The sequence below is a fragment of the Microtus oregoni genome, unplaced genomic scaffold, assembly GCF_018167655.1.
Source record: "Microtus oregoni isolate MIOR12 unplaced genomic scaffold, Mior012 000026F_ref0000081, whole genome shotgun sequence".
NCBI lineage: Eukaryota > Metazoa > Chordata > Mammalia > Rodentia > Cricetidae > Microtus > Microtus oregoni.
In genome coordinates, this window is record NW_024543085.1 from 6,423,633 (window position 1) to 6,446,700 (window position 23,068).

Below are 23,068 nucleotides of genomic sequence, written 5' to 3' on the forward strand. Positions count from 1 at the left end.
GGCCGCCTGCTCAGCTAGCTTTTGCCCCGAAATAACAACACACAAACTGTATTCATTTAAACACTGCTTGGCCCATTCTCTTCTAGGCTAATTCTCACATATTAATTTAGCCCATTTCTAATCATCTGTGTGTAGCACCCCAAGGTGCGCTTACCAGGAAGATTCTAGCCTATGTCCATCCTGGGTCGGAGCTTCATCCCGGGAGCAGGGCATGGCGTCTCTCTCAGGCGTCTGCTCCCGAGAGGAGAGCTGTCGAGACTGAGCTCACTTCCTCTTCCTCCCAGCGTTCTGTTCTGTTTACTCCTCCCACCTATCCTCTAACCAATAAAATGGGCCAAGGCAGTTCCTTTATTAGCCAATGACCTTCCTCCATCAGACCTCACGGAGCGAAGGTGTGTGTCAACAACAGCCGCTCCCAGTGTTACCTCAACTGTAGGTGGCTGGGCTGTGGTCACAGGTTGCTGACCCTTGCAGAAGAAACACTATCTGTATGTGATGAGTTTTCTCAGCTTATAAACACCAAAGACTCCGATGGCCAAGAATTAGGAGAGAGATCTTGTGATTTTTTTTTTCTCCAGCATCTATGATTAAAAGCCTCAGCAACAGAGGTGATCGGGACTCAACAGGATGAGACTGTCCTTGAGGTGCAAGGCAAATACTACAAAGTGAGTGGCTGCTCCTCCCTGTGGCTATAGTCCTCACAGACGAGAGTCCACAGCCTTAGGACTTAGAGGAAAACAGTGTTACAGAGGGAGGAAGCCTGGTGATTGCACTGAGTAGATGCAAAATCAGACTTAGACCCAAGTGTCCGCACATGGTGCAAGCAGTGCTGGGAACAGGAGCTTGACTCCGACAGAGGCTCCACCCTCTATCCATCCCCTCCCCCAATATTTAGTCAGGAGAAGCAGCTGTGGTGCAGCTACCAGCTCTGCCAGAGTTATCTCTCCGGGCGTTAGTCTAAACAGTGCAGCCCTCAAGCAGATTTTTGGTATTTACCAAGTTCTGCCGGAGAAAAATCAATAAAGACACGCAAAGGCCCTAAGGCCTCATCTCATGAAAGCCAGAGTTGCAAGCAAGGCTATAATTATTAGTTCCCTTCCAAGTTGTGCCATGTGAAAATGGCAGGCTTTTCCTGTGGCATTTTGGCAGCACGGCGCAAAATGCTTGGGGACCACAAATAACAAGTGCTCCAGTTAAACATCCAAAGCCAAACAAACACAGGCACATACGGAAAACCAGCCAATAAACAGCAACAGCTAGGAAACAGATACATTTGAAAGAGTATTAACTTTATAAAAGGAATTTTCACCTCACCTCATAAAAGGGTTCAACCCATATCCAGAATTCTAGAATGAGCAAAGCCAGAAGAGACAATGGAGCCAGTTCCCTTCCTCTTTTTATACCAGAACTAAGAAAAGCCCAGGAGGGTTAAATTCTACTTAGATACTTAACTTTGTCCTATGGTACAGATCAAACAAAATATGTATTCGCTCAACTCAGATTGTTGGTCCCAGACCCAGTCAGGCACTGAATCGAAGCAGGAACCAGTTTAACCCAGAGAGCAGTAATGCAAGGTGTAAACTGAAGGTCTCTAGCACAGGGCAGGGAGGGGGTGGCAATCCTGTAATACTAAGAGGCTTCAACTCCCCTGGGAACTGCCCTCAATTGCTAAAAGAGTCTGACCTCTGGCAAGAACCAATGATTTCAGCAGTAATTAATAAAACTGTCAAATTAATTAACCCAAGTCTTTGTTCACAGGAGAAAAAAAAAAACATCTATTATCAATATCATTCTTTACTAGTCGTTGATCAAACTCTTCGACTCAAACCTTCACCACTAGGACACAAGGTCATCACTGACCGATGGCTCTCCCTAGTTAGATTGCCAATGTTTGTTAATAAGCCGTACTGTACTGTGTTGTTTGATGATATGATTAGGATCAACGGGGCCCTACAACCTAATGGTGTTTCTAACGGAGGCGGACAGGCCTATGAATCCCGGTGTATATCACTTAGAGTTCCTAGAATCCCTTTTAGACATCCTTTTGAATTACTGTGATCAAACACTAGACAAATGCTGTAGGATTTCATTAAACTATTTTGTAAATGGCTCTGCTTATAACCCTGGTTCCCATGCCCTTGTCTTTAAAGGCAGAGTCCTACAAATGCCACGGCTACATTTCCATACTATCTCTTTAGAGGCTTCAGAGCTAGTGTCTTACACCCAGCACAGCTTTTATTCCATTTAGAATAATTACCCTCCGTCCCATTTCTGACTTTCAAGAAAAACAAGACACTTAATTGACCACAGGAGCTCTCAAGGGCACAGGCTTCAGAGGTTCTGCTGGGGCTCCCAACTTCAGCTGATGTAATCGACACTGAGAAGCTGACTTCTATTTTTAAATTATACCCTTTTATTCGGCCTTCAAAGGGCACATATATCACACATTAACTTTGCTCATAAAATACCTCGTGGTACCAGGGTGAATCATGCTGTCACAGGAGGGGCCTCCGACTGCACATAGACAACCAGCCCCGCCCATGAAATCCGCCCCTCAGTCCTACACTGGAGCCTGCAGCGGGGCTCCCGGGGCCTCCCTCTCCAGGTATCTCCTTCCTCCCAATCATTTTGACAAGGAGCAGATGACTAGCAAGGTTCTTCCAGAAGGCTAGGATCAAGATTTCCTCTCTTTAGCTCCCCACGCAAACACTTACTAAAGACTCCTAATGCTGATATGGAGAGCTGTCCGCAGCCTCTGTGCTGCAAAGGGTGCCAGATCATTTGCTTTGTTTAATTTAAAATTTTCATTCACCATGTCTGTCTCCCTCACTATGACTGCGCTATTTGAAAAGTTTCCTGACATTTGGGAAATGCTGGAAAAAGAGAGAAAGTCTTGGCCGGAGGCGAAAATTCACTTCCAATTTGACATCTATTTATGTTTATTCTGCTTATTTCTAAAAATAATAAACAGTTTTGTAATTAGAGCGACGATCTGCTGAGTCTGCCAGAGGTCAGAACAGTGTGTTTCTCCCTGGCCTCCATCCCTGAGACCCAGTCATACCATGTTTCTTCTGGTTTGTACTCTTGTGCCCCCTGTTCTAGCATGAAATCTGCCTGAGCTGGTGGGATCACAAAGTTTGCTACGCCCAACCCCTTCTCAACAATCTTCTAGCTGCTCCTTATAGATGCCCCTTCTTTTCTACCCTGCTTCCCTCTGCTGCCCCATTGCGTAGGTACCTCAGTCTCTACAAATAACCTCTCGTGGGCCCTGGATCCAGATGCTATGTTGCTTCTACCTTGGACCTTTGTCCAAGTTGACCCTTCAGTTAGAAACTCTGTTCCGTTGTCTCCCACTCCCCCCATCTAGATCCCTCCTATTTGTCTTGGGTTTTTAATGTTTCTATGACAATATACTCTGACGAAAACAACCTCAGACAACCACTTGGTAAACTGCTTTGGATTTACTTCTTTTATGCTCAGCTGACTGCATGAGACAGGACTTACTGCTATGTTGTCTTCTGTGTTAACTGCCATGTAACGGGGCTTCAGTATCATTTGTTGAATAAGCCATCATCAATGAATCAATGCATTCTAAAAAATTCCACCTAGGGGGCCATAACCTTGAGGTTAAAAATCACAACGTTTCCTCCTCCAGAACATATGAATTCAGCCAAACTTCAAGTCCAGGCTTTCCCGGCTGAAATGTGGGGAGGGGATGACACTGAGAGAGGGGACCCTTGAGGTCACACCTCGAGCCCAGCTGGGTCACTGTCCCAAAGATCTTTGTAGCACCCAGTAGCACACTCCTGAGAGATAAACAGACACTCCGTTTAAGGCAGACTCCCTCTGGGACCAAGACTCTTAAGCTTACACATAGTGAATTATAAATACGTTGTGCAGAACAGAGAACTTGACACGCTAGAGAGTTAGCAGCAAGCCACACCTCGGTGCTCCTACTTCTCACCTGAACCATCAATCACATATATCAATTTCCAAAGCACCGGCAGTCACCTGCACGAGAGGGAATGCTGAGTGATCTGAGGAGAGGTGACTCTGGCACCTCGGACTCTGCTTAGAATCCGGCCACTTGACATATAAGTGCTAACCAGGGCCAGGCGATGACCCAGGGGTTAGGCTCCAGAGAGAACCAAGTGTTCCCCTGTCCTCGTGGAGGGTGCAGTCTAATTAAATACACTTTTGAAGATAGTCTTTCTCAAAAAATACTCTTTTTCCCAATCCAAGTCCACCACATCCAGCTATCAAATTGAATCCAGCACACAGAGGATTAAGGCACAGCTTCAGCAACTACTGCAAGGCAAAGGATTAAAAAAAAAAAAAAAAAAAAACCCAAAAAACCCAAATCACCCATATTTTCCAAAATCAAGATTGATGGCATTAGACGATGGGAAATGTTTCAATGTTCAAACCAAATGACGAAGGACTTGGTTTGTGTTTCACCATTCCACAGCTAGCAACCAACCCTACCAAACAAACCAAATAAACACAAATCCACATAACTGTCTCCTGCCTTCCCGAGGAACTGTTTACTTGCATTATCTGTCATGCTGGAGGCACCCCAGAACTGTTCCCTGAGTGGAAGGGTCACAGGCAAGGTGTCGCTATGAAAGTGCCTTTGCCCTTTCAGTTATATCGGTTGATTTTCTTTTCTTTGTCTCTGAGTGGGCAAACTGTATATATTTTCGAGGGTTCGGGCTTCTATTTCCTTGCCTGTACCTTAGGTGAGTTACCTACCATGGTTGTTACCCTTCTCATCCTCAAAAGAAAAAGTGTGTGTCGCTAACAGCAAGCATTAAGGTGACACTAAATCAAACAGTGTAGGCAGTGTGCCCTGGAGGCAGCTTTGGTTTTCTCTCATTCTTTCTTTTTCTCTACCCATTCCACCCCATTCTCCTCAATCCCCATACAAAATACGAATGACAAAAGAAAGGGCTGGCCTGATTTCAAAGTCAGCAGCAACTTTGCAGACCAGTCTGGGCTCACCGGCATCTCCTTGCCAAACCATAAACATTTAATTATTTACTACCATAAGCCTGATTTTCCTCTTTCAGAAGATGAATGAGTTCTACATCTACCACACTGATGAAAGACTTTTGGTCCACCATGCCTGGGACATTGGCCTGCCTATTGACAAGGCAGATGCTGACATGCAAAAGACCAGAGAGAAATGATGCTGGCTCTCACCACAGGGAGGGAGTCTGGATTGCAAATGGAGAGAAAGTTTAACTATGAAAAGAACTTGTCATCTAAGATGTAGGGCAAGACGTGGGGACCACTGCATGAGCACTTGAAGCTCTTCCCAACTCTCCATTCCCACACTTCTTAACATCCAACATGGTTACCAGCCAGGATTCCAGACTCGTAGTTCCAAAGTGATGTCCCTAAATAGGAATCTAAGCCTTTTAAGCAATATTTCTCATTATCAATGGATCGGTTGAAATGACTAAGGAGTTGACACAATATTATGCCAAGTGTAACATTTGGCAGATTTTTTTTCCTTTTACACCCTAAAACACACCCAGTCGCCCAGACAAAGAACTACCAATATTGTATACAACAAAAATCATTCCACATTCTCATTAAATACTAGTGTTCGACTGCCACCCAGTGGTAGGATGTGTTCCTGTGTGACAAAAGGCTCCAAATGGCTATGCACCTAACACAATGTGGGTTTTAGAAAAAGGAACTAAAGATTATCCCTCGGTTGCTCATCAGTTATTCCAGGGGAATTTAAGAGAATATTCATCTCTTCAGCTCTTATTTTCCTCAGAGAAATTTCTGAAGAGCTCGATAGCAGGGAAGGCTAGGGCATTCTCGCAAATCATACAACTAGACCTCAGTGTCTCTGGAGAGATCACAAAAGGATTGTTTTTATTTTTACATACTTCAACATGAATTAGCAATTAAAAAGACTTGCCAAACAGTCTATTCTCACCTTCTAGATCTGTTTGAGCTATCCTGGATTTCCAGTTACGCATGAGGAGGCATTTACAAGTGACAACCTTATAAAATGTGCGCATTATATGAAAATCTGACTTCAATTAAAACCAGCTACTAAATCCCAGCAATTTCCAGCTGTCTCTTCTCTTCTCCTTAGAGAATTATATATCACATTAATTGGTATTCTGTCACATTAAAAAAATGCCAGCAATGATTAATTGCATCCTTGGTGTGTTTGAGTTATGTCTTCCTCACCAGAGGGATTCAAATCACACTTGGTTGCCTTCTAGCAGGTGCCCCTTTTGACAACCTTCAGAGAACGTCCTACCTTCCTGAACTTCTCCATTTGCTTGTAGAGGTCTGGGTCAAGTTCCTGGGACACATCCTTCATCCACAACAAGGCCCCTCTATATTCAATCCGGCACTGCTCCATGCGGTTCACGGTCAGCCAGGTATCAGAGATGGCCCGATGTCTAAAAGTCTCCACTTCTTGGTGGAATCGACACAAAGGGTTCCGCAGAGCCAACCTGCACAGGAGGGCACAACTACTGTCATGAAATGAAAACCAGCAGTAATTCCAATCCCTGATGTGTTCTGCATCCATCACAGATCCAGGAACCTAAAACACTGTCTAGAACACAGTTGCTTCATCAAGACATGGCAGACATTAATTAAAATGTGTATGAATTTGGGAATCACCCAGACATTGCTCACATTCTGATCCTTTTGTTCTTAGTGAGCTGGACTGCTGGCAAGTACTGTTTGTGTTGCTGGGTGGCTCCAGGCCTGTACAGTCTTTAAGGTTGAAACCAATCCTAGATTAATGAAGGGCAATGAAGGCCTGGCCATTCCTATTTCCATTCCTGGTTCTTCCCTGCCTCTTCTGTTCCTGAAGTTTGGACCCTATGAGAAGAGATGGGGCAGGCATGACTAGGGTGTCCTTGACATGGTCATTTTGATCAATCCCCACAGGCCAGATCACCTGCAGTTTGCTCTAATAGAAACAGAGCTGACCCACAGACCAAAGCACTTTTAAGTGATTTGGGGAAGAAGAGCACAGTTAATAAGGTCAGTTGTGTATCAGTGCATTCAGATAGGCTATATGGTTCAATCCTCGTAAAAATAAAATACAAAGCTAGTTATGGTAGTAGGACGCAGGTTTAATCCCAGCAGAAAACAGAAGTTCAAGATTAGTCTCAGCAGACCTGGGCTACCTGAGATCCTGGCTTCAAAGAAAGAGAGACCGAAAGAAAGAGGGAAGGATAGAGAAAAGAAATGAAGGGAAGGAGGGGGGAGGGAAGAAAAGAGGGATGGAGCGAGGGCCAGAGCTTCAGCTCAGTGGTACACACCTCCTAGCATTAGCAAAGGCCTGGGTTCGATCTCAAGCACTGCAGTAAACAAACAAAGATCACACCAGAAATGAAGGTACACTGTACAGTGTAAAATTACTATAAGAGTAAGCCATAAAAAACTGTTATTTCTTCATTAAAAAAGGAAGGCATATCCTAACTTAAGGTAAAATATTTGGGGTACAAAATGCTTCCTCTTCCATATTCAAAGCCAAATAATCAATGTCAGATGAATCAAACCTTGAAAACATTTTCTTCCTTTTGTCAAAGGCTTATTTTTCTTTTTAGTTATCCACGTGTGCATCTGTATAGGCGCCCTCGGAGGCTAGAGATGTCAGACCTCTCAAGCTGTGGGCCACCCGTGTGGTGCTGAGGCTCAAACAAGGCTTCTGCAGGAGCAACATACACTTTTAGCCACGGAGACCCCTCTCCAGCCACGCAAAACATTCTTTATGAAGTTTCAGGGCATAGGTGCAGAAACTTCAACATAAGACGAACATTTAAGGTTCCATTTGCATGCCAAGTTACTCAGCCAAATGGGATGATGATGCTGGTGTTCTGAAAACAGCTCCCGGCATCCATCAGAGTCTACAATGCCTCATGTATGTAGCCCTCTGAAATGATAAATCTGGAATATACTTTAAGAAGAAAAATCTCTTTTGCTATCTTCTCCATGTTTCCTTTTGTCTGTATGTATTATTTAAGTGTTGAACAAATCTGTGATAGCAGCTGGTCCATGCTAGCCTACCTTGATATCTGGAGAGATGGCTCAGAGGTTAAGAACAATGGATGCTCTTCCAGAGGTCCTGGGTTCAATTCCCAGCAACCACATAGTGGCTCACAACCATCTATAATGAAATCTGGTGCCCTCTTCTGGTGTGCAGGCATGCATGTAAGCAGACTACTGTATACACAATAAATAAATAAATCTAAAAAACAGAAGTCTTCTCAAAAACTTATGCCACTGTGCCATGAGGTAAGCTTGTGTTTTATACTCGTTTAAATTTACTACTTGCCTTTCATCCATCAGAAAGTGTAGCAGAAGCAAAGGCCTAACAAGTCACTGGTGTGCAGGTTTATAACACGGAGGACTTTTATCTGAAGACATAAACAGTCCTCAGATGGCTGCCTGAGGACGCTGCTCACTTTCTTACTCTCTTTCTCTTCCTTTAGATTTCGTTTATTTCCCCACATTTGCTGAAAATGAGTATTCTGAATAAAGTACTCTCATTCCTTGGAATGATGAAGATTATAGAGATATCTTTAAAGTTAGAACAACATGATGTTAGAAACTAAAAAGGCACACTAAACACCCTCATCAACATTCATCCCTGCCAGGATGCCATAAACCAGTGGTTCTCAACCTGGGTGGTCTCAACCTACCAATATTCCTGCATATCAGATATTTATATTATGATTCATAACAGTGGCAAGATTATAGTTGTGAAGTAGCAGTGAAAATAATTTTATGGTTTGGGGTCACCAGAACATGGGGAACTCTAGAAAAGGTTGAGAACGACGGCCAAAAGCTGATCCATATACATCAGAGTGGTGAAAATCCACTCATTGGAGTATAAGAACATGAATTTACACCAAGAAAAAAATATCATTCTTACTAACTGAAAATATCATCCTTCATGTTGGGTAAAGGGACCACTCCTCCATTGCTGGTGGGAGCACAAATTGGTACAATCACTTTGGAAATCAGTATGTTGATTTCTCAGAAAATTAGAAAACAACCTTCCTTAAGACCCCAAAGGATGCTCAATTGTACCACAAGGATGTGTGCTCAACTATGTTTATAGAAGCATTATTTGTCATAGCCAGAACCTGGAAACAACCTAAATGCTCTTGACTGAAAAATGGATAAAAAAAGATTTGGTACATTTACACAACGGAGTACTCACTCCACAGCAGAAAAAAATAATGACATCTTGAAATTTGCAAATGGGTGGAGCTAGAAAACATCATATTGAGTGAGGTAACCCAGACTCAGAAAGACAAATATCATATGTACTCACTCATAAGTGGCTTTTAGACATAAAGCAAAAAAAGAAAAAAGAAAAAAAACAGCCTACAATTCACAATCCCAGAGAACCTAGACAACAAAGAGGACTCTAAGAGAGACATACATGGATCCACTCTACATGGGAAGCAGAAAAAGACAAGATGTCCTGAATAAATTGGGAGCATGGGGATCATAGGAGATGGTAGAAGGGGAGGGGAGAGAAAAAGAGGGGAGTAGAGAAAAAATATAGCTCAATAAAAACAATAAAAAATCATTAAATAATTTAAAAAATGCAAGACTGGCCAACCCTTTCATTTATGCAAATCTACCCAGTGGAAATAATTAATAAAATAACTAAAGGGCTACTTTAAAATATTTATCCTTTAGTAGGTAATGGTAAAAAATAAAGAGAGAGCCTGGATAAGAGTGGTTAACAGTAAGTACTGTTCTTGCAGAAGACCCAAGTTCTGCTTCTAGTGCCCAGGGTGGGCAGCTTAGAACTGCCTGTAACTCCAGCTCCCAGGTATCAGACTTCTGTGGGCACCCATATACAATGTGGATGCACGCACACACACACACACACACACACACACACACACACACACACACACACTCTAACAAACCAATATCCTTAAAAAGAAGAATGCAACAGAGGGTTCAAGTGTATCAGAATATGCCCAGAAATCCTGTGGAGTTGCTTTCTGTTTGTTTTAATTTTGCATTTTTGTTTCTGTTTTTAAAGATGTAAACATTGAAATATAAAAAATTACCATTATTAAATTAAATATCAATTTACTAAATTATCAGCATACACTATAACATACAAAAACTATCTGTTATGGTGCTGTTTATGCTAAAAAAACATATTCTGTGGGCTGAAAATTTGTGTTAACCATTAAGATTATGTAGAGCTCTTGCAGAGGACCCAAGTTTACTTTTCAGGACCCATGTCAGATGGCTTACAACTGCCTGTAACTCTAGCTACAGGGGACCTGAACCCTGTACTGGCTTCTACAACCATCTGCACTCATGGGCACACACAATTAAAATAAATCTTCAGAAACATTCTTGCATACTCTAAATCGTGTTCACTCAACTAAGAATTCAAGCGCATAAGAATTTCATATAGTCGATCTGCTTCCTTTACACTTAGGAGAACTAGGTGGGATATCATGTGACCCCTGAGCAGCTGGGAAAGTGAAGCCACTGTGTGAGAGGCCACCTTCCAAATTGCAGAGCTGGTTGCACTCATTAAATTAGTGTAGACTGCAGTTTGCTAGTCTACGGTAGATACTTTCCAGTATCATTTCCATCATTTCGTTGATTGCTTTCACTGGTGTGTGTGTGTGTGTGTGTGTGTGTGTGTGTGTGTGTGAGAGAGAGAGAGAGAGAGAGAGAGAGAGAGAGAGAGAGAGAGTTAAGATACATTAACTTAAGATGCTGTATTTGTACGTTGTGGGATCATTTTGGTCTATAATCATCCAGACTGCAACCAAATAGCATAGGGTAGAATAATTGACAGTGTGATTAATAACAGGAACTTTCAAGGTGGTCTGGATTTGGATACTTCTTTTCATGAGCAGGCATTAATTTTTGTACATGGGCACACCTTTTTCCCCTCTGAAATCCAGTGTTACTTCATGCTTAACAGAAGAGCATTTACTCTGATTTTCTAGGAATCAATTATCCTTGTAAGACTGGTCAAGGCTATATACACAAAAGAATTACCTAGTAAGGGGTTATAATTTGCCAGTTTCAGAATTTCTCTCCTTTTGATTTGTCTGTCTTAAGTATTAAATGTGCAATCTAAGATTTAAAATACTTTTAAAAAACTTAAACTGTGTAGAGAACTGGTGGAAAGGGCTCCATTCATTTCTGACCACTGCTTACAAGCCGGGGTCCAAATGTCATTAGCAAGAACCACAATGTCCAATAGTGGGGTCACTGAAAAGCCTATAGATACTGCTGGTACCTTTTCTAGCTCCATCTTTTTTGGGTTTCCATAGGGACGCTCATGGGACTTGTCAATCATTGATCTACTCTTGGACCACAGAGAGGGAAAACAGGGTAAATAGGGATGGGGAGGAAGGTGGGGCAACTTGAGTAAGAGGATTTTTGAACCTTAAATAATCTTGGAAGGCACCTTTAGGGATAATTCTGCATGATATTAATGGCAACATTTTCTGGGGCTTGTTAGTGAGTAGTGTGTCTCTGGCACAAAGAGCAGTTTGTGTGGTACAAAGCTCAGGGTGGTTTAACATCGTCCATAAACATCGGTCACGGGTGTATTTTGAAATCCAACCGTTCTGTCACAATTTCCTCTGTACTGGAGACCGTCAAACTTTCATGCACACCAGGATCAATTGTAGATCTGGTTGTGATGTAGAGTTGGAGTTGGTAGGCAGTGGGGACTCGATTCTGCTTCTAACAGTCATACAGGGGCTGCTGCTGACCATGGACCTGAGGAGTGTGGTCCAGGGCATCCTGATAACCCCTTTGCCATGAATTAGCCCACAGAGGCAGAGAGGGAGCCTTCCAAGTCAGTCTCATTAGGCTCTTGCTTTAATCAAATGCTGAGAGGGGACCAGACTGATTGTTATGAACTACTTGAAGGTCAAACACTCACAATGATTGGCATATATACTGCCTCCCACGGAGCATTGGACAAAACAGATTAAATAGCAAGGAGGAAAACCGATCTTACACGCTATCTAACTAAAGGGAGGTGGAAGCCAGCTAAGTATAGAATGTTACTCCTCAGGCTTAGGCTAAAGTGTTTTAGACGGCATGATTTCCCCTTATGAAGAAGTGGGTCCCAGATTCTCTTTGGATCCCCTAAAGCACAGCCCCAAAGAAGGTCACACACCTTTGCTGGGAGGAAAAGCAGAGGGCCTTGCCTGTGGCTTGCATCATTTTTCCTGCTCTGGTTTTATCTTGGAAGCCTTGGGATCGGAGAAATTTTCCCAGTTCGTTCTCTTCTTGAGACAAGACTGATGGAGAAAACAGGGAAAGGCGCTGAGAATGACTAGCATTTTTACGACAAAGAAGGTGAGAGAGACAAATCCCAAGGCCCTCTCTCTCCAGAGGCAAAGATTAGAGGAAATTAAATCCAAGTGGCAGGCTGCAAGGTGAGTCTCTCCACCTCCCCCACCCGGCCATTTAACTTCCATGCTGGTCTTCCTTTTACAATAGGAGGATCAAATTCACTTGAATACATCTGTCAGTGAGTTTGGTGCCCTGTAATCGGAACCAGAAAATGACCTCTGTACTGAAAAGTGAACCCATAATGTGCTGCTTCAAGTCGGAATGAAGGAGTTGGGTTTGTCACAGCCGACAGTGGGGACCTTTTGTGGCTGCCTCCCATTATCCTCTCCTGCTGACTTTTTGATCTCTGCAGTCTGAGTTACATTCCGTCCTTTGTAAAACAACTCAAATCCCTCAACCACCGTGATGAAGCAAGGTCGAGTTGGAAGTGGGGACTGAAGGTGGGTAGGCCATCAGGTTGACCATTTGGTAAATTTTAGAAATACAGAGCTGGAATTAAAACTGGATTGGTTATGCTTAAACTTGGCTTTATTTTTTAGAGACAAGTCCAGATGGGGGCAATTTAGTAGAACAGTGATTTGGCACATGCTGTCTACAGATTGATTGGTAGAAGATATAAAAAGTCAGGGAAATGTATGATTCTTTTGATACTGCTCTTTACCTTCAGTAGTACAAGATACATTCTCAGGAGGTCGCAAAGCAGCCACCAAAATGATCAGCATCATTATTTATAGTAGTAACACTCTCCCTATTCTAGAGAGTGACTTAAAAAAAAAAAAGAGCGTCCACAAAGCAGTCACAAAGAGACCCAAACATTCTCCATCATCTGCTCCATAAATGCAGGGCTTGGGAATTGAACCCAGGACCTTGTGCTTGCAATAAAAGCACCCTACCATTGAGCAGCATCGTTGGTAATGATGTCGCTGAATGTTATGGAATCAGGCACCAGTTATGAACTGAGGCCAGAGAGGAATGGTGGGTGTCCTGCCCTGCCACCCTGCGTTTACTCCCTTGAGACAGCTCTCTTACCAAACATGAAGTTAGGCTAGAAGTTAGTGAGTCCAGAAATTCTCCTGACTCCACCTCCCAACCTACCCCAGCTCTGGGGTAAACGGAGCACGTGGGGGTATACCTAGCTTTCTGAGTGCTGAGATCCAAACTGAGGTCCTCTTGTTAACTTGTTTTCTTACTTTGCTTGCAAAGCAATTGTTTTACCCAATGAACCATCTTTTCAGCCCCAATCCTGGCATTTTGAGACAGAATCTTGCTTTGTAGCTCAGGATGGCCTCGACTTCCCAATCCTTAGAGATCCTTCTGCCTCTTGCCTCCTGAATGCTGAGATTACAGGTGCACACATATATCCCATCTGTCTCTGTAACCACATCTGAAATGTCACTAGAATTCTTGTCCATTTTCAGGAGTCATTCAGACTAGGGCATGATTGAGAGTTGGAAAAGATGCCTATGAGGGACTTTCTATGATGCAAGTGTTTCCTAAAGTCTCCCAAAGCAGAGAACAGTGTCCACTTCATCCAAGCTGCCAGTGGCCAGAGACATGAGTGTCCACATAAGGCCCACCTACACTGACATGGTGGGAATCACATGACACTTACCCTCATCAAGAATGAAGCTCTAATAGGACCCTGCTCACAACCCTTGTCTCCTGTGTTCTTCACACAGGGCATATGCAAGGTGTATTCAGTAAAACTGATCAGTTTCTATTGTTGCCTGAAGGTCGATTTATTTCACCAACCCACCAGTCTCGCCACACTTCAAGCTGTATCCTATTGTTAGTACCAATCTCTCCGACAACAACTGCAGAAGTCTGAGTGGGAACCACGTATCCAAAGGACTCACTGCTCCTTGCCTACTGTGACTATGGCCCTTGTTCAGCAGTGCCCTGGAACTGCAGAAGGAAGTCCTGAGGCAGGAGAAGGGGCTTTAGATACCCCCCCCTTTTCATGAGATAGATAATGCCCATCCTCACACTTTTCTCTCAAAACCCAAATTCCCAACATCAGCTGTGGTGACTCAGACCTATAATCCCAGCATTGGGAAGCTAGAGGCAGGAGGGCTGAGAGACTGGGGTAAGTCAGGGCTACTGAGGAGAGATCCAGCCTCACAGATCCAAGTCCACCTAAAGGTTTCTTCTGACAAGTGGCCAGTTGCACTCTTTTTGGACAGCAGTGACCGTTGGGCTCATAAGTCAGCACCTGCTGTGGTGGACTCGGTGTCATAGAGTGGTCTGCATCTGACTTCATCATGCGATTCTGCCTTCACAGACTATACCACACTTTGTAATTCTCAGGTCAAGCAGAGAGTCTTATATTCATGGCATTAAATACATGTGAAATGAACTAGCTGTTATTTTTGCCTTGTCACTTCACACACTGTATTCCATTTAAAATGCTTGTTTGATATCCATGTCATAGTTTTATGTAGATTAAAAAAGTCTGTATGGTGTTTTTCAATGCCTTATGTATTGTCTCTTCATTGACTAATATGGGGTTCATTCATCTCTACCAAGAACCTTTTCCTTCCTATGGAGAGAGACTTCCCATTTTCACTGCCAAAAACAGCAGATTACTGTCACCCTTTTTACCTTAAAGACTCAAGTCACATAAAAATGAACACATTTAACTTGAGTCCCAAAGAAACCAATTCAGCATACCTGAATGTGCACCTGGTGATATGAATCTCTCCTAAATAAGATATGTAGGTTGAAGACTTCAGGAATAATTTTTGGTCGCTCTGTGCACTTGGGGATTAAACTTGGTGGCAAACATGCTTGACATTCTGTGCTGGCCTGATTAGTTGGCAGAGATTCCGAGAGAGCTTGAGCTCTGTTAGAGTCAAGGCCGGATTGTCCCCAGACAAGATGGTCATTCCCATGCAACATGTATTTTAGAAAATTCGAAGTCTGCACTCGCTCAAAAGATTCAATTAACTAGGTCATAAACTTTCAAATAAAAACTCACTAACATTTACTTGCTGGTTATATTTTCAGATGCGTCCTTGAAAGATAAGGAGCAAATGAAGAACTATGAATATATTTCCCATAATAGTGTTAATCAACAGTTCAGACTTACAGCTGATCCTGCAGTGAGGAAGGATCCCCAACCCTCCAGAGCTCAGATTCAAGTGGCGGGTGAAAGAAAATGAAGCACACATAATCATAAACACAAGACACAAAAGGAAACATGCCAGAGAAACTGAGCAAGACACTGGGTCATGAGGGAAGGCTCTAGCAGCAGCTGAACTCTGAGTGACAGGAGGAGGCATTCTTGGTGTTATTAGGGCGACGACACTCAGAGCAGAGGAACACACTGAGAGCCAAAGGCCTCCTGTTGCCTGGGAGGCAAAGGAAACGGAGCCTAGGGGATAAGGTGGGACTCGATGTTTCCTAATTTTATAAACTGTGCTAAGTTTGTCTGCAGTGCTCTAAAGCAAGTAGCAATATGATCCAGCCTATAATTTCTTAACTCTATGAAAGTAATGGTACACTTAAAAATACCAACAGTATGCAGAATTGTGATACACTCTTCCCTAGCTTCTCCTCTCATTTTCTGTATGTTATTATGGCATGAGGTTCATAAAATTAATATAGACACAATTCTATCTGTAGTAATAAGAAGAGCAGGGCTGCGTCCCTGGCACCCCAGCCGCCTGGCTAGCTTATGCCCCGAAATAACAACACACAAACTGTATTCATTTAAACACTGGTTGGCCATTTAGCTCTAGCCCTTACTGGCTAATTCTGATATCCCGATCAACCCATCTCTAATAATCTGTGAGAACTGGTCTTACCGGGAAGATTCTAGCCTAGTCCATCCTGGATCAGAGCTTCATGGTGTGTGTCTGCCCGGGAGCGGGGCATGGCATCTCTCTCAAGCGTCTGCTCCCGAGAGGAGAGCTGTGGAGTCTGAGCTCACTTCCTCTTCCTCCCAGCATTCTGTTCTGTTTACTCCTCCCACTTATCTTCTAACCAATGAGGGCCAAGCAGTTTCTTTTTATTTAACCAATGACCTTCCTCCATCATCTATCAACTAAAGTACAGTCCTTATTTGGACTGTTACCAGATTTTCCATGATTGTTCTTTTTCTGTTCCAGACTTTAGCCCTGGATCCCACATAGTAGTGAGGTATTGGGTCTCCGCCTTCTTCAAGCTCTGAGTGCTCCTCGGCTTTCTTGCATTTTAAGACTTTGACACCTGCTAAGAGTAGCCCAGAGTTACAAGAGGAAACCTCATTGAGGAGTTGCCTCCATCGGACTGGCCTGCGGGGGCATTGCTGTGACCAGTGGTTAATGTGGAAGGATCAAGCCTGCATTAATGTGGAAGTGGTGCCATCCGTGGGCAGGTGCTCCAGGGTTGAAGAAGAAAGCTGGCAGAGCAAAAGCAAAAGCGAGAGCAAGGCAGTACCCAGCATCTTCCCATGATCTCTGTCAGTTCCTGCCTCCACGGCTGTACCCTGACTCCCCTTCATGACGGACTGTCGGCTGTAAGATGAGGTAAACCCTTTCTTTCCCAAGTTGCTTTTGGTCACACCATTTATCACAGCAACAGAATCCCAACCAGAGGCAAAAGGGTTTGTTTTTTCTTTCAGTTTACACCAATCCATCTGTCTACTTGTCCATGTATCTCCATACAGATATAACCTGTACTTAATATTTATTATGATTTATAGTTTATTACTGTCATTTATCTCGTTGTGTGAATTGGAAGTGGCTTTGACTACAGACTTGAATTCTGTGCCCTTTAATTCCCCATCCGTCCTCAAGGATGGTTTAGGTTCAGTTACTACGAGGCATTCCAGACTCACCTTCAATTTCCCTGTGCTGGACCTGAAATCAGTTGCTTCCCCAAAGGTGTGGAAAGGGTATTTGGAAAACAAGATCTGAATGTTAGGTGCACTCACTGTTGGTGCTTCCAGATGCTGTGAGGCATCTGGATATAAAGATATAAACACACAGACCCTGGCCCATGTGTTAATCTGTGTTCCTTTCTGTGCACATCTGTCTTCACAGGTTAACAGCCATGAATTCACCTGCTCCCTGTGTTTGCTGTGTAGCACCTTACTCCTTGACCTTTAACCTCATTTTACACAGGTTCTCAACTATACTACATTTAGTTGTTTAATCTCATATAAAGTAGTTTTAGAATTGCTGCTCCATTTAATTAAGATCAATAAATTAATTATCTGCTAAAGTTTTTGTACGTATTTCTTTTTGTGTTGCTCCTTACTCCCCTCTTAAAGATACTGTCTTTTGAGTTGTTGAAGTTAATTTTCTTCTTTCTCATCCAGCCCAGTGATGCTATCTGCAGTGCATCAGACACTGTCTCTATTCCACTTTATCCCCCCCTCCCCGCCACGTTCTGGTTTAGGGATTTTGTGAGTGTGTAAAAGGTCACTATGGTTTTAAAAGTCAGAATTACTGTGCACCTTGCTGAGGTAAAGCTATGCCCTCACCTCCTGCGCCCTGCTCTTACCCCTCCCTAGCTCCATTTCTCCTCAAAGGGGATCTAATTCCTTTCACTGGGATTTACCTTCCCAGGATTTCTTCAGCATAGTGTGCATGCTGATAATTAATTTATTGATCTTAATTAAATAATGCATATATGCATGTATCCTTCTTTTTACACACTTACATTTTATTAATCCCCTTTTCTTGCACAGCTTGCACCATGCTATATGTATCTATGCTTGCTTTCTTTTAAAATGCTACCTTAGAAATCACCCCATGTCAGTTCACAGAGATTTGCTGTATTTCTCTTCTATGGCAGCTGCAAAATAACACCCTCACTTTAACGGTTCCGTTTTCAGTCCTCTATCAAAGTAGGGATCCTGATGAGTCTAAACAGTGCAGAACTCTTTCTTTCTTTCTCAGCTCTGATGACATGGCTTACCCACAAACCAACAGCCAATCCCTGCTACAGTCAGAAGACCACTTTATTGCTGGGACAGTGTGTGTGTGTGTGTGTGTGTGTGTGTGTGTGTGTGTGTGTAGCATATGGATGCAGGTGCCCACAGAGGCCAGAAGAGGGCACTATATTCCTTGTAACTGGAGTTACATGTGTCTATGTCTGCCCAGTGTGAGTGCTGGGACCCAAACTCAGGTCTACTGGAAGAACATGTGCTCTTTACTGCTGAGTCATCTCTCTAGCCCCATGGTTGAGATATGATTTTAACTCTGTACATTATAACATCTGTTCATGAAGAGGTTCTGCTGACAAAATATATTTAGTGAATTAGCTAATTGTGTCTTCTCTCTCTACCTGGTCATTAAAAATAATGGACATAAAATAACAAAGAAGTCAAATAAAAATAACCCCAAATCAAAAAGTCCAATATCTAAAACTGAACGAATATTTATAATTGGGGAAGTGAACAGTCTGCATTCATGGATGATTCTCCAGTCTTATACTCACTTTGAAGAGCCCAAGTAAACCAAAGGTGGCACTAGCAGAGACCTTCCTCACATTTGAAGGGACAAAGACATAATACCCCCCAAGGAGCTCCTGAACTTATGATATGATACACTAAGGCAAAATAGCCTGCTCTTTCTCACTATTTGCTCAATATCATACTCAAGTCATACTTACAACATATTCTCTTTTGGTAGAGTACAATTGCTTTAGACAAGTCCAAACAGGTTCTCTGGACTGAATGGAATAACTGCAATAAAACACAACAAAACACAATAAAATGCCATGAAACACACAGCAATGCAGTAAAATACACATCGAATAAAACCACAATACTCCATTTCCTGCTAGAAGCAAGACCCCCAAAAGTCTCTTTGATGTGACGTGTAGTGATACATACAGTGACCAATAGCCTGATGTCACATGACATACAGTGACCAACGGCCTGATGTCACATGACATATAGTGACCAACGGCCTGATGTCACATGACATACAGTGACCAATGGCCTGATGTCACATGACATACAGTGACCAATGGCCTGATGTCACATGACATATAGTGACCAATAGCCTGATGTCACATGTAGTGAAATACACAGTGGCCAATGGCCTATGATCTGTGCCCACTGAACCTGACCACCTCTGCTATTTAAATTAAGTTCTGCAGAATAGTTATTCCCTCCAGACTCTTGGAATAACAGATGAAAAACAAAACATAAGGGTAGGGCCCAGTATAAGGCTTGGTACACCAGAGACCCAGCATTCATTCTAGCCTAGTGTGTTATCTTTAACACGTACTGTCTTTGTCAAAATGGAGCTTCTGCAGGCTAAGCATTATACTTAAAAGATGACAGTAAGTTATTTTATGATCCTAATAGATTTTACAGCAGGTGTAAGCAACCGGATAAAGCAAACACAAATCAATTGGAGAATTCTGTCTATTTAGAACACATCTGTCAAAATGTTATCATGCTAAAAACAAACATTAACACCTACCTGCTAGTAATATCACAAAATACACAGTGAAGCAACCCTCATGCCACACTAGGGCCATGCTGAAGAACCCTAGGGAGAAGGCAGGAGAGCTGTACTGAAAAGGATCTAACTAGATTTAAATTCATGGCCGTTGTGATGGCTAATGTTGGGTGTCAACTTGACTACATCTAGAATCAATTAAAACCAAAATGGTTGGGCACACCTGTGAGAGATTTTCTTGACTGGATCATGTGCTGTGGGAAGACCCACCCCAAACCTGGGCCACACCTTCTGGTGGCAGCCCACATAAAAGGACAGGGAAGAAGGAAATTGTTGCCTTTTCCCATCTTGTTCTCACCTCACTGGAAGGTTCATTTACACCACACAGGGGCACGCCTTCTCCAGGATCCTGACATAGACTCAAGGCCAGCTGATACATCCAGCTGTGAGCCAGACAGTCACTGACTCTTGGTCTTTCCTTTGTTGGACGAGCCAGACCACAGAAAGTCACCCCAATAAATCCTCCCTTTAACATATGTTCTTTCTACTAGTTCTGTCCCTTTAGAGAACCCCAACTAACCTTGGTCTTTCCTTCAGAAACAGATCACTCAAGAATAATAGATGTTTTGCTTTCGAGAGTGAATGTCTCCCCAGAGCCTGTGGGAAGTGGTAGGACCTTTAAGAAGAATAGCTTAGTAGACAGAAGTGAGGTCACAGAGGATATGCTCTGGAAGGGGCGTTAGGACCTCAGCCTTCTCTCTATTTCCAGGCTATTAGAAGGTAAACATGTTACTTCCGCTTGGCGTTCCTGTCATGCTAAAACTGCCTCACGACATCACTGAAAGCAAAGGGGCTGAGTAACCTTGAGCCAAAAATAACTGTTTCTCCTTTCCACTCACAATAGTTGTGGAGTAGCAGAAAGCTGACTAATATCACAGACTTCATACTTCTCAAAGCCCTGTCTGTGGACTCAGGGACCATGACAGGTATCAGTTACAAAAGGGGATAAACAACTTGCCTCCACGGAGTCACTCCTCTTTGTATATAGTTTATTGGCCATGCCAATGTAAAAATATGTCTTGGTAATCATAAAGTACTTACAATATTTGAGTGAAAATTGATGATCTCTTTATATTATATATGGCTGAATTATCTAACAAAAGTAATGAATGAATTTAAAACACTTAAAATTCATTCTTAAGAATGTTTAATAAAATAAAGTTTATTTTATTCTATTAATGAAGAAACAAATTTACTTATTTATTAAATTACATCTTCAATCTGTTTGGGGTTGGGAGGAGTCTTTCCCTGTTTAAAAACAAATCAGAAAACCATCAGAATTTGCTCCTTTACAGATTCCTGAGAGCAGTGTTCTGGGCCATAAACCACCGAAGCAAGAGCAAATATGTTCAGATTCCGTAGGAGAAACGATATGGTCCATTGTTACTGCTGACCTTTTAGAGGAAGATATTAGTCAGGTGCAATAAAAGGTCCAGCTTGGGAATGTTTAGTTCTGTGAGTTTTGAAAATTATATTCACTTGTGAATCACACACAAAGCAAGCATTTCCATCATCAAAACAGTCCCCTCTGCCCTGGCAGCTGCTAAAGACCAAACCTGAGAATATTTATATACTAGCTTCTCAATGCATTAGAATCACTATATTTATTTATTTGGATTATTTTTGAAATAGGGTTTCTCTGTGTAGCTTTGGAGCCTGGTCTACAGAGCGAACTCTACTCACAGAGATCCTCTTGCTTCTGCTTCCCGAGTTCTGGGATTAAGGGTGTGTGCCACCACCATCTGGCTATATTTGATATTTGGATGTGTCTAAGAAGGCTAAAGGTCAATGTTGTTATTTTCCTTTGTGGCAAACCACCTTACTTTTAAATTTTATTTAACTTGTCATTACTATTGTGTGTGTATGTATGTGTGTGTGTGAGAGAAAGAGAGAGAGAAAGAGAGAGAGAGAGAGAGAGAGAGAGAGAGAGAGAGCACGTGTGTGTTGTATGTGAATGTGTGTGAATGTATCACACTGTGCAGTAGAGGTCAGAAAACTACTTCCAGCAGTCAGTTCTCCCCTTCTGCAGTGGGTTCTGGGGATCAAAGTTCAGATGTCAAGATTGTCCAGCAAAAACTCGGACTCACTGAACCATCACAATGGCCCATGACCTGATTGTCTGAGAGACAAGGACTCTTACTGACTCGTTGGCCAGCAAGCCCTCAGGATCTAACTGCCTCTGCCTGCCTTCACCACCTTGTCCTGCTTCTACACGAGTTCCGGAGATCCAAACTCAGGCCATTGTGCTTACATATCAAACACTTCCCCAGCTCTTCATCTATCAAGAAAGCTTGGTATGGGTACAGATGTTCTGGGCCAGCAGAGCAAACTAGCCTTCTGCAGGTAATTCAGCGTGAGAACACTCCATAATACTTTACACATCATTCTCATGTTCTACTGAGGGACCCATTTTCTCTATTAATATTCATAACTATATTAGTACTTTTTGCGACAGAAATCCCTTTGGTGAGCAAAACACGAAGTCACGGGCCAAATACTTTGGATGCATGAACTAAAACAGTGGCTGTTTAGATGAAAGTATAGTTACTTCAAAAAATATGCTGCTGCAAAACTTCCATATAAATGTATTGTTTAAGACAGTAGCAAATTAAATGAAATATTAAATTACTCTATCATTGAAACAGGGTCTGGCTGTGAAGCTCATACTGGCAATCCTCCTGCTTCAACCTCCAGAGTGCTGGGATTACAAGGCTAACACTATGCCAAGCTTACCTTTTTTTGGAAAATGCTTATACTTACTAGCTTGCTAAAAAAAAAAAAATCTATGAGACATGGAAAGCATATACAACTTAGAATGGTTTAAACTGTATTTACGATACAAATATTAGAAAAGACACTTCTTATCTCTACTCTGTTCCATGGTACAATCTCTCCTGAAACAGCACCCAATCACCTTCAATTTCACAATTTCCAGTGACAGGAGAGAAAGGGTTAAGGGCTGATACTGTTTGTCCCAACATATAGTGACTATTTACACAGTCATCCAGTTGGAAACTGTGCCCGGGACAGTGGTGATTAATGCGGACATGGAATTTGACCTCCTCGTGGAGAAAAGGTACGCAAACAAACTACACCTGAGGTTTTCCCGTGGACCGTGCATCCGAAGGGTTTAGTTCTAGACTGACTGTTTACCCTCCACAGGGATTTCTGTTGCAGAAATGAGTACTCTGAGCAAAACGAAGCTGGGCCATATGTCAGTGAACAGCTGTTCCGTGGGTAGATAGTCA

General features: G+C 42.7%; 1 protein-coding gene across 8 annotated transcripts in view; it reads right to left on the reverse strand.

Annotated features, from left to right (window-relative positions):
• The window catches only part of Ica1 (islet cell autoantigen 1), a 157,181-nt gene that overhangs the window by 109,879 nt on the left and 24,234 nt on the right, over positions 1–23,068 (reverse strand). For all 8 annotated transcript variants that reach the window (XM_041675536.1, XM_041675533.1, XM_041675530.1 and 5 more), the window contains exons 4-6: positions 18,961–19,033; positions 12,182–12,305; positions 6,287–6,485 (exon numbers count right to left, since the gene is read on the reverse strand). In XM_041675536.1, the coding sequence (XP_041531470.1) occupies positions 6,287–6,485; positions 12,182–12,305; positions 18,961–19,033 (396 nt within the window). The remainder of the gene's footprint in view (positions 1–6,286; positions 6,486–12,181; positions 12,306–18,960; positions 19,034–23,068) is intronic.